Source organism: Pseudorasbora parva, chromosome 15 (genome assembly GCF_024679245.1).
Source record: "Pseudorasbora parva isolate DD20220531a chromosome 15, ASM2467924v1, whole genome shotgun sequence".
NCBI lineage: Eukaryota > Metazoa > Chordata > Actinopteri > Cypriniformes > Gobionidae > Pseudorasbora > Pseudorasbora parva.
This window is the reverse complement of record NC_090186.1, coordinates 41,864,867-41,877,568: the sequence shown is the minus strand read 5'-3', so window position 1 is coordinate 41,877,568 and position 12,702 is coordinate 41,864,867. Positions and strand designations below refer to the sequence as shown.

At 38.1% G+C, this 12,702-nt stretch overlaps 1 protein-coding gene across 8 annotated transcripts in view; it reads left to right on the top strand.

The window, feature by feature from the left end:
* Positions 1–12,702, top strand: part of filip1b (filamin A interacting protein 1b) — a 32,129-nt gene that overhangs the window by 10,058 nt on the left and 9,369 nt on the right. For 6 of the 8 annotated variants that reach the window (XM_067418192.1, XM_067418191.1, XM_067418190.1 and 3 more), the window contains 3 exons: positions 4,276–4,563; positions 5,814–5,987; positions 6,396–6,574. In XM_067418192.1, coding sequence (XP_067274293.1) covers positions 4,282–4,563; positions 5,814–5,987; positions 6,396–6,574 — 635 coding nt within the window. In that variant the 5' untranslated portion in view covers positions 4,276–4,281. Of the gene's footprint in view, positions 1–708; positions 808–4,275; positions 4,564–5,813; positions 5,988–6,395; positions 6,575–10,310; positions 10,487–12,702 lie in introns of those variants that run through there. The other 2 variants (XM_067418188.1, XM_067418193.1) reach the window with 2 other exon arrangements.

Sequence of the window (12,702 nt, the reverse complement as noted above, 5' to 3'; positions counted from 1 at the left end):
TGCAGACCGGGAACAGCCCACAAGAGCTGCAGTTTTGGAGATGCTCTGACCCAGTCGTCTAGCCATCACAATTTGGCCCTTGTCAAACTCACTCAAATCTTTACGCTTGCCCATTTTTCCTGCTTCTAACACATCAACTTTGGGGACAAAATGTTCACTTGCTGCCTAATATATCCCACTCCCTAACAGGTGCAGTGATGAAGAGATCATCAGTGTTATTCAATTCATAATGTTATGCCTGATCAGTGTATAGGTTATATATACCACCATCTTTGCTTATTTGAAAGCATTTGTTTTTCAATACTATGGTGCTTTTTTATTCAAATGGATCATTTTATGTTTTAAATTTATGTCTTTTGAATTTGTGAAAAATGTATATTATTATATGCATCGTTGGCATGAATCAGTTTTTGTGATCACAGATTAGCCGTACTGTATACCACACACAGAATGTGCCAGCGTTTGAGTGTGTATCCGTGTGCGTCGAGCTCCAGCATATCCATTACTAAATATAAACAAAAGTGCCAGCGATGCTTGTCCACCTCGGCTGAAATACCCCGAGAATCTGAGGAATTAATTATAACAGGAGCAGCGAGGAACCGGTGCTCATTCACAGGCATTTGGCGTTTAAATTTTCCCAGGAGACATGCATGCAACCAAACCGATAGCTGAGAAGTTGAACAGCCTTGATCGGATTGGTGGATGAAGCGTGAGTCTTTCTCTGCACAAGTGTGTCTCTACTAAATACCGCTGAGTTTCAGCAAGGAGCAGCTGCGTGGAGCGCCCGGGGAGCTCTTCAGGAGCGAGGTGCATATTCTCAGTGTAAATATAAGACCAATGCTCATTTATATCTCCCAGCTGTCTCCGTCTCCAATAATAACAGAGCTAAGGTCACCCCAAAACTCTCAGGCATAATCAAAGTTAAAAATACACCGTCCTGAGTTAGAACTGAGGTTTTTGAAACACTCTCTTGAACTCTCATCTAAATGGCCGTTTGAGACTGTCAGTCTGTCAGCAGTTTCTGTATATTTTGGGGGATTTCAACATAGAGGACATGATGATCGTTTGTGTGTGTATACAAATGTTGTTATTACTATTTTGGACAGTGATCGAATATCATAACAGAAGCACAACAAATCAAAGTAACGATCCAAATGAAAACACTCATGGCCGCAACACGCCGCTATTAATAACGCAAATACTTACTGCAACTATTCATCTGCCAGGGTTTTCCGTCTTTGGTTACTTACTGGTAACCAAACAGACAGACAGCCAGACTTCATCTGTCTGGCTGTCTGTCTGTCTGTCTGTCTATTGTTCTGTCTGTCTGTTTGTCTATCATTTTATCTGTCTGTCTGCCTATCATTTTATCTGTCTGTCTGTCTGTCTATCATTCTATCTGTCTGTATGTCTATCTGCCTATCTATCTATTATCTCTGTCTGTCAGTATTGTTCTGTCTGTCTGTCTGTCTGTCTGTGTTTATCTATTATTCTGTCTGTCTGTCTGTCTGTCTGTCTATCATTTGTTTTTCTATCATTCTGTCTGTCTGTCTGTGTTTATCTATTATTCTGTCTGTCTGTCTGTCTGTCTGTCTGTCTGTCTATCATTTGTTTTTCTTTCATTCTGTCTGTCTGTCTGTCTGTGTCTATTATTCTGTCATTCTGTCTATCATCTGTCTTTCTATCATTTTGTCTGTCTGTCTGTCTGTCTGTCTGTCTGTCTGTCTGTCTGTCTGTCTGTCTGTGTCTATCTATTATTCTGTCTATCTATCTGTCTGTCTATCTATCATCTCTCTGTCTGTCTATTATTCTGTCAGTCTGTTTGTCTGTCTGTCTGTGTCTATCTATTCTGTCTATCTTTCTGTCTATCATCTTTCTGTCTGTCTATATCTATTATTCTGTAGGTCTGTCTCTGTCTATTATTCTGTCTAACTGTTTGTCTATTTATCTGTCTGTCTGTCTGTCTGTCTGTCTGTCTGTCTATCTATCTATCATCTCTCTGTCTGTCATGTATCTGTCTGTCTGTCTGTCTGTCTGTCATTTATCTGTCTGTCTGTCTGTCTGTCTCTCTATTGTTCTGTCTGTGTGTGTTTATCTATTATTCTGTCTATCTGCCTGTCTATCATCTGTCTATCGTCTGTCTATCATTCTGTATACCTGTCCGTCCATCCGTCTGTCTGTCTGCTGTCTTTTATTCTGTATATCTGTCCGTCCGTCCGTCTGTCTGTCTGTGTCTATTATTCTGTCATTCTGTCTATCATCTGTCTTTCTATCATTTTGTCTGTCTGTCTTTCTATCATTTTGTCTGTCTGTCTATAGTTCTGACTTAGGTTATAAAATGTCCTGATCTTGTTTCTTAGGTATCTTTGTATAAAAGAGCTAAATGAACAAATGAGGTTTCATTCCGGTTAGATTCGTGTTGCTGAGGCTCTCATACTGGGCCTCTATGACCTTCTGCAGAATTCAGCATAGTGAACATCTTGTTTTAATAATAAGCTTCATTAAATGCTCTGATCTTCTGAGCCCTTTTATCCAGATGCGGTTCTGATTGAAACATGGATCCTGTGTGATGTGTGTGATTTGAGCAGTGATCTCTCAGACTCTCTGAGGGCAGGGCTGGATCTGAGCGGCTGGGTGTGAGATCATACGGGAGGCAGCGCGTACACAGTTTATCAAAAAGCCTGATGTCATAGTCATTACATCTCTCTCTCTCTCTCTCTCTCTCTCTCTCTCTCTCTCTCTCTCTCTCTCTCTCTCTCTCTCTCTCTCTCTCTCTCTCTCTCTCTCTCTCTCTCTCTCTCTCTCAGGGAAATCCCCCTCTTAAATCTGCACATGGGAACATGAGATATGAGGCTGTTGCAGATTAGCTACAAGGCCAAACTACATATTAAAATATTAAGAATCATCTCAGAGCTTGAGACTGCAGACATTTGATATGAGAGTCTTGTGTAGAGAAGAGTCCTGTAGTGATTGCTTTTTACCTCACTTTTTGCCACATAAAACCTTAAAAGTTTTATGCAACTATTATTACAAGATTTCTGTAATGTTATGTTTAAAAGGATAGTTCACCCAAAAATGAAAATTCTTTCAAATTCTTTTCAACTAAGAAGAAGATATTTTGAAGAGCCTTGGCATTATCTAATTACATATGCGCACTTATCTAGAACAGAAATCTTAACATTCGATAAAGCCAAGTTCAAAATATATTATTATAATACATTTTTTACAGAGGGGATTTTGGATGTTTTTTAATCACTCAATATTTCACATATTTACAATATTTTGAGGAAACTTAAATGTTTAAAAAGTTTTTGTTGAGCGTTAGCTTATCACGTTTATGTTGAAATTTTATGAATTACATTTTGTACATTTTTCATAATCTTCCCCCAGGATACGTCACCACTTTAGGGGTATAAATTACAGGGGGAAAAAATGCTTTTTTGGCAAACTGTGAGTAATTCGAACCGTTACACCCCTACAATAAAGGAATTGTTCACCCAAAAATGAAACCTATTTACTCATGGCATGACTTTCCAAAGCTATAAGACTTAGACTACTGTTCAAAATGTATCTTATTATCACTAAGGCTGCATTTATTTGATCAAAAATACAGTAAAAACTTTAACATTGTGAAACAGTATAATTTAAAAGAACTGTTTTCTATTTGAAATTTTCCTTTTATGTTGAGTGGAAAATAAAAAGGTTTGGAACAGAATGGCTAATCCATTAAATGCTTTGACTGAGAGAGTAAATAGATTTAAATAATATGAATTATCTATTTAAGAATAAAATGTTCTATAAAATGTAAATGCTATAACAAACCCATCTGTAAAAGTCAGCAGAATATAAACAGGAATAAAACTGTTTGGTGTATGTAAAGCTGCTAAAGTGGAGATTTCTGACTCTATATCTCTAAATCTACAGTTGCAAATAGATAAAATGCAATAAAAGAATGTGTATTTCAATGTTTCTTTCCACTAGTCTAAACACGTTATGAAAAGTCAAATAGTCAAATAGAGCAATATCTCAAAATTGAAAAGTGCATGAAAAAACAATGGTTTTGCCTGTAGTGTCCATAAATTACCATAAAACTTGGCAGTTGCATTTATTTTTCTGGCACATTGCAAGTAATACCCCCCCCCCCCCCCCCCCCCAAAAAAAAAAACAATCTAGAGCATCAGATAATAAAAGAGATGAGCTGTTTTATTCTTAACGGTATGATATTTTCAGGAGATCGTCTCTGTGGCTGATGTCTATCATTGTTTGCACATGCAGGTGAAGATGAGATCCAGGACCAGCGATATGGAGGGGCCAGAGAACAGACCCCTGAAGCCACTCGCTAGAATACACAACATTGAGAAAGAGGGGAGCAAACAGGAGCTGCTGAGGAAGAAACCCAACGCTCAGGAAGAGAAAGAGAGCAGCGAGGAGAAGGTTGTTGTCTGTGGGACTTTGAAAAAGCCTCAGAAGTCTCGTGAGATGCAGCTGAAGAGAGACGGACTGATGGCCCTCTCCAAAGAGGATCTCGTCCGTCTGCTGGGCGTCATGGAGGGAGAGGTTCAGGTGAAATGTGACTTTGTGATGCCATTCATTTTATGTTTTGTGTTTACCATAGTAAGTTTCTGTCAAAATACCTTTATTACTACAGTGTGCCTGGTACACTGGAAAAAACAAGTGGTGTAGGATTTACTTTGTAAATTTTGCAATTAATTACAAAAAAAACAGCAAGTAACGCATTGAATCAAACATGACATTGAAGTAGAAAGACACAAAACGCACATCAATATTTTAAAAACCATTTTTACAGTGTACGTTCACAATGGAATTAAATACGTTTCTGAAGCTTGTTTGAAGGAGATTAAATATGAATATATTATATGATTTAAAAGCACAAACACAAAGTATTTTGACAGAAACTAATTAATAAGTACCATGGTAACGTAACATCAGGGTACCAGGGTAAATACAGTATGCTCTGGTTGTGTGTATTGCTCTTTTGGCAAATGAGGTACACTACCTTTCAAGAGTTTGTGGTCAGAATTATTTTGAAAGAAATACATTAATACTTTTGTTCTGTAATGACACATTAAATTGATCAAAAGTGACAGTAAGAAATGTATAATGATACAAAATCATTCATCAAAGAATCCTGAAAAAAAGTATCACAGATTTCCACACACACACAAAAACCTGATAATAATCATAAGTGTTTCTAGAGCAGCAAATCATCATCAGAATGATTTCTGAAGGATCACGTGACACTGTAATGATGCTGAAAATACAGCTTTGATCACAGGAATACATTATAATTTAAAATATATTCACATAGAAAAGTTATTTTAAATTGTAAAAATATTTCAAAATATTACTGTTCTTACTGTATATTTATTCAGATAAAATCAACCTAGATGAGCATAAAAGACTAACTTAAATTTTTTTTCAAAATATTACTAATCCTAAACAAGTCTAAGCGATTTGTATGTTCTGTGCATGTACAAAAGGTGCATACTGCACATAGTATACAAACAGTAGTATATAATGCACACAGCCGTGTGGTTGTTAGTGTTGGGGTGTTGTGAAAGCATACAGCTCCCCCTGCTGGTGTACAGTCAGAATGTAGCGGTTTGCACTATGACACAAAAAAGAATAATTAAAAATTGTTACTTTAACATAGGATATGTTTGTAACAAAGTATGCTTTGTTTGGAGTATCATGGAAATACCATGGCATTTCAGTATGATAAACATCCTGTACCACGCCATGGTACATTTCAAAGTAACACAGACAGTAATGCAGTGATTCCATCCTTTTAGGCCCGTGAAGACATTATCCACATGCTGCGGTCTGAGAGAACGCGGCCCGAGGTTCTGGAGGCTCATTACGGATCTGCGCTTCCAGTCAAACCTCTTCAAGCTCTGCAGAGAGACAGTCTGATGACCAGCAGCAACATGATCCGAGACGATGTTTATGAGATACCTATGCTAGAGGTGAGAAACGCTGCCTTAAAGGGACAGTCCACCCTAAAATTTACTTTCTGTCATCATTTACTCACCCTCATGTTTCCTCATGAGTTTCTTTCTTCTGCTGAACACTGAGTGATGTTTGTGACAAAGCAGATTCGGTTTGGCAGTTTTGGTTACAAACATTCTTCCAAATATCTTCTTTTGTGTTCAGAAGAATAAAGAAACTCATACAAGTTTGGAACATCATGAGGGCGAGTAAATTATGACAGAATTTAAATTATTGGTGAACTATCCCTTTCAAATGAACCGTAAATGCAATGCAAGTGGCTTTGAATGCATTGCAGATTGTTACTTGTTGTTGTACCAGTGCAAGCAATTCATAATAATAATAATAATAATAATAATAATAATAATAATAATAATCTTTTATAGCTGGACCGTTTGGAGGAGAAGCAGCGTGAGACTTACAGACGGATGTTAGAGCAGCTGCTCTTGGCAGAGAAATGCCACCGGCGCACCGTCACCGAACTGGACAGTGAAAAGCGGAAACACGTCGACTTTATGAATAAAAGTGATGATTTTACCAACTTGCTGGAGCAGGAGAGAGAGAGGTAAGGAGACGAGCTTAACCCATAGGAATGAATCAGATGTCTGTCAACAGGATTTTCAGTAAAATGTGCTCATAAACACTTCGACCGTAGCCTCGTTTGAAAGTGACTACAACCACGTGGCACCAACTCTATGCATTGCACATGATTGTACTGGTGACCACAGGCTAGCCTAAATCACACAAAGGGCCTTATAGCAGTAAACGAAGGGGTGACGGCATCAAAAAGGCCTGTCGTTAGCGTGGTGTTCTTCTGAGAATGCGAAACCGGGCAGATTGAGGCCCTGTAGAGCTCCAGTCATTAGACCAGGAGCATTTGAGCTATATATGGACATGAATAGACTCAAATCAACATAAATGACAACGCGGGGATCTCCACGGGTCAGTTGCTTTTCTGGAAGCACATATTAAAGGGATTAGAGGAGCTTCCTAAAGCTGCAGTCCATACATTGTTTTGGTTAAAAATGAAAATCAATTTTTGAGCAAACACACAACCAGCCAGTATCTCCTTACCTTAGCCCGATTCATAACGGTAAGCTTGTAATAATAATGTGCTATTATTATGTGAGTGGCACTGGTAGCTTTCAGTGGGAAATTTGAGCATGCTCCGTTCGCCTTTGCGTCATTACACCATGTCTGTATACGTGAAGAAGGAGTCCGGGCTAGTAGGCTATCGCGTGTGAGGATGCTGCAGGTGGCGGATCATTTATAGCCTTTTCTCACAGCAGCTGGAATAATCAATTGTATCAATTCAAAAATCAAATATTAGACTGGACAAAAATTTAAATCTACAGGTAACGCTTACACACACTAAATACACATTGTCAAGCAATGCTGAAGTTGTTAACATTAATCATTTACAATGTGTTGTAAGTATTACAAAACAAACAAAGTATTACAATAATAACAATTTTTGCACAGTTTGATGTGAAATGAGCTAAGCGATTATTAGATTGAATCACTGTTGGTCGTGTGATTTATTGTGATGTTTTTTTTCTCAGTTGGTCAAAACCAAAAGTAGCAGACTTGTTAGTTACTTTTTCAGATTACATTTTTCAGGGAAAATTCTTTTATTGGTCGTACTTCCAAAACGTCGAATCTGGGATTCGGATGCCGGTGCGGTGACACACACTCCTCAAAACATTAGATTCATCCACGCTGAGGAGCCGTGAAGATGCACAACTCAAATAAAGATGATAATTCAACAAATAACTGCAGTTGGAGGGTTCAAACAAAGATGGCAACAAAGAGGCAAAACTTATTGACTGCGCTTTAAATAAGTATATTATGAAGAAATTTTACTTTAAGTAATATAAAGAACAGCTTTGGTACTGTATATTGAACTATACTTCTGTTTAAAAGTAAGGAAAAACATTTTTTAAAAAGAAAGTAATACTTTTAATTCAGCAAGTAGGCATTAAATTGCTAAAAAGTTACAGAAAAAAAACATTTATAATGTTACAAACGATTTCTATTTCTCTTTTGAACATCCTGAGCATCAAACCATCATATTAGAATGATTTCTGAAGGATGGGACACTGAAGACTGGAGTAATAATGCTGAAAATTCAGCTTTCATCACAGGAATAAATTACATTGTACAATATATTCACATAGAAAACAGTTATTTTAAATTGTAATATTTCACACTTTACTGTATTTTTGATCAAATAAACGTAGCCAAAAAAAAAATCTTACCAACCCCAAACGTTTCAACTCTAGTGCACATTTATTAAACAATATATTTATCAGTGGAAAATCAGGTGACTCATAACTGCAAAATCCAAACAATTCCAGACAGAGACAACGAGATCCTTCATATTGTGATAAGACCCTTATAGTGGTCGGTCGCCCTCCGTCACGGTCCCTTCACTTCCCGTTTACTTCCCTGAACCTGAGCTCAAAAAACTTCTTAATGAAACCCATCAAATATTTTAAACTGAATTAAATTTGAAATATGCTCTATACCAAATGAAAATGTGATGAACCATCAGAAAAAAGTCCATAAAAAATGTATTTCTTTGCTCTAGTTTATTGCATTGGCACCGTTCAGTCGCAACCCTTCCCTCTACTTATCACGCTCATCTCCAGCCCGTGTGTTTGCACATTCCTCCATAATTCTTTCATTTCAGAGATTCGTAGCAGGTGAGGTCACTCCAGCACCACACCACCTGCGACTGAACGCCGGGCGATGGTGGGGAATCCCGCCAGGAATATAAAACTGCTGTGTGTTGAGCTTCTGGTAGCATCTGTAATGTCCTTCCTCCTCATATTACCTCTCTCTCTTTCACATGACATTTACACTTGCTGGTTTTCCTCTTGAAGTCCCACATTCAAAAAAAGACTGTAATCTGAAGAGGAGAGCTAGTTTTGTTCTTTGATTGGCATATAGGTCAGTCCAAGACAGATACTAATCATTTAAACCTCAACAAGTTTGTTGTTTTCTTGCTCAACATGAAATCAAAACATATTACTTTACATAGGCCCGCCTCAAGACTCAAGATATTTTTGTCTGTAAATATGGCCTTAGGTCGGCTGTCATTGTAAATCTTGGGGATTTTTTTCACCTGTTTTATCACACGCCAGACAAAAATTATAAGTCTGGTCACTTAGAAAAGTAATAGCACATCATTTATGTCTGGAGTTTCACATCAAATCAAACTTCACCAATTAAAACTGCATCTGGAAGTTTCATGTGCTCTTGATATCCAGGCTGTAATTTAAATCGCAAGCACATTTATGATGGTGATGTCATTCTATCACCATTCACATGATTTATGATTTATAAGTCTCTTGCTGCACATGTTACAGTGGATCTGATGATTTCTGAAGAATTTCCCAGCTGTCATCTCAAATCTTTGCCAATATCAGAGAAATAACCCACTATAAGTAAACTTCCGGCAAAAATAAAATGTTTTCTAAATATTGTTTGCTGAGCAGTAAGCTTTTCTTTTTTACTTTTATTTATTTACACAAAACATTTTTTTGGGAATGATTATGATTTTTTAATCATAGTCTCTTCTGCTTATCCAGGTTGCATTTATTTGATCAAAATACAGTAAAAACTGTAATATTGTGAAATATTATTACATTTTAAAATAACTGTTTTCTATGCGAATATATTTAAAAATGTAATTTATTCATGTGCTGCAAAGTTGAATTTTCAGTATCATTACTCCAGTCTTCAGTGTTCAGTCTTCATTTTTAAAATATATTCAAATAGAAAATTTGTTAAAATTTTACTGTATTTTAATGTATTTTACACATTTTACTGTATTTCTTATTAAATAAATGCAGACTTGGTGAGTAGAAGAGACTTCTTTCAAAAACATAAAACAATCTTGCATTTCGGTTTATTTATTTATTTATCTATCATTAAATAAATGAGTGACGGGGTTTCATCTGAACCAAGAAAGTGCGACATTGTTCTCTTACAAAACAAAACTTTTCCCTTGCATTGTTGTCTGTTCCCATGGGAATGCTTTGGTGAGAAAGGAAGTCATTGGGTCATTTAATAGTTTATATCAAATGCAGAGGGAAGCCTTAAAAATGACACATAGGGGTTAGTGCATTGACCACAGCTCTAATTGTCTGTTTCCTAAAACAATATCCTGACTTCAGTCTGAGAGTAAAAGAATGAGAGAGGAAAGCTGAGAAGTGCATGAAAAGCTCTCAGATGACTCCGCCTCCTTTGCCCAAACAAGGGCAGAACAGTTCTATGTTAGAGAGGGATGATATCACCAGCAAGTGTGGCAATGCAGTTTCACACAACATTCACCTTTCACTGAGCTCATGACATGGTTGGAATGTGATGGCTAATTCGGACAACCGTTTAATGATGCTTTGAGTAACTAAAGCTGTGCACTTCAAAACATGTTAGGCATGGACCCACCTGGACTTCTCAGCTGCAGTAGATGGTGAGTTTGAAAACAGTTTGAAGTGTATATAAATATACGGACAGTATTCATTCATGGGTCTGCTCGGACTATTGTCTAACTGCTGTAAAATTCTAAATGAGGAAATGAGATTGTGGAATTATGAAGGAAATGTGCTGCAAACTCTGCAATTATTTCGCAAAGGACATGTTCCTTTCGACAGGGAGACTCCCGCAGAGCTAGATCAGTGTAAACATTCACCAGCATCATGGACTTTTCTTCAAGTGCCCTTGTTGGCACACATTCCACTGTTGTGATGTCCTAGTAGACTTTTTGCCAGGTGGGAACTTTTTCCCATTGATGTGCCAAACTGCCCGCAAGCTGTTTCGATCCTGTGATCATGCAAGCATGAAATGTTCAGTAACTACTGTCAGAGGCAATCACTGAAGCATTCAGACACTGTTTTATGTTCTTACACCATGCTTGTCTTCTACGTCAAACTGTACAGCTCTTATGCTGAGTTTATTCATTCTCTTCCAACAAGGCAATATGATGAAAATAGCAGAAATACGGCATCTGACATTATCATTACATAATGTAATAATATGAAAAGTGTATGTATGTATTTATTTATTTATTTTGTTATAAAATATATTACCATTTCCCTTAAAATATTTAATTATTTTGATATGTTTAATTTTTAATTGTGAGATTCTGGGAGAGATGATGATAAGCCACGTTTCCACTGCAGGAACTTTCCCCAGGATCTAGGGCCTTTGGGGTGGTACTTTTGGTGTTTTTCGACAGCAATAAACAGGGTCTAAGGCTGGATTTACACTGCAGGTCTTGATGCACAATTGCGATTTGGTGACTATATCCGATTTTTTTGACGACCCGCTTACATCTTTTCAAAAGCGACCCGTATCCAAGATTTGCATTTACACTGTACACTGGGAAAACAGCCCAAGATGTTCTTAACCGGTGAAAGAAAGTAAAACGCAGACAAAATTATTGTACAATGTTTTGCTGTCTGCACTGTTCCACACATCTTTAAAGGTCGGCAAAACATTTCTCTCGTAAGGCGGAGAAAAAGTAGCCTGACAAGCCAGACCCACATCAAGATGTTTGGTCTGGAAACTCACCATTGACGGCTCAATCCGAGGGGCGGATAAACGGTTGTCTTTCAAACTCCCTCTGCACGCGATAGGATAGCGCTACAACCAACCAGAGCAACAAAAGTGAAACGGAGCTTGCTGACAGATTAAACATTCTCCTTATCCGGTCAGCAAAACTCTGAACACATCTTCCCTTTTTAAAAATGACTTCAGTGCCGTTCTTTGTTCTTTTCTCAGACTCCAAGTCTTCCAGAGTCGCGGTCAAAGCTGATTCGAAAGACCGCCGTTCGCCAGTTTCTGTGTTTACTAGAACACGCACGCAAACGCAACTCAGCCGTCGTCATTATGGCCCAGCCCACCGACTCTATACATGATGTGATTAGCCCGGCAAGAGTTTGGCAATTACAGCTCAGAAGGGTATTGAGAGTTGCTAGACAACACTCGCGGCAGATTAGATTTGCTGCCGCTATGTGTGTCTAGATTTCTAGGCTAGAGAAAAAGAGGAGAGCCCTTGACAGGGTTGCCAGGTTTTCACAACAAAACCTGTCCAATTGCAACTCAAAACTGTGTTAAAGTAGCCCAATTCTGCATGAAAACCGCGGACTTGGCAACACTGGCCCTTGATCGCAGTTTGTGTCCACTTGAGTTGACCTCATTCGCCTCCGTCCTTTTTTCAATGATGTACGACTCGCATTTACTGGGGAATATCCGATTTGACCGCTTACATGGCAGACGCAAATGCAAGCATCCGAATCATATCGGTTTGATTACCACATATGAGTAAGGCCTGAATCTGATCTGAGGATATCGGAATTCATGCGTTTTTTTCCTGCTTACACATTCACATGTCATATCCGATCCGTGCCACATGAGAGGAAAAAATCGGAATTGTGTCACTTGAACCATACAGTGTAAATGGGGCCTAAATGAATTTCCGGGTAAGAATTTCCCCCTCAAAACAGCCCTGCTTGCGAGGTAGTACTTTTTAGAAGTTCAGGAACTTTCGGGGGTGGGACTTGGGCGCTGCACATGCTGATTGGTTGAGTTCACGCAACATTTCATTTCAACCTAAAATTCTGTTGTGGTGTGTGCAGGAAGAGTTGTTTGCTATTCGAATCAACAGTGGAGTTTAAAAATACGACA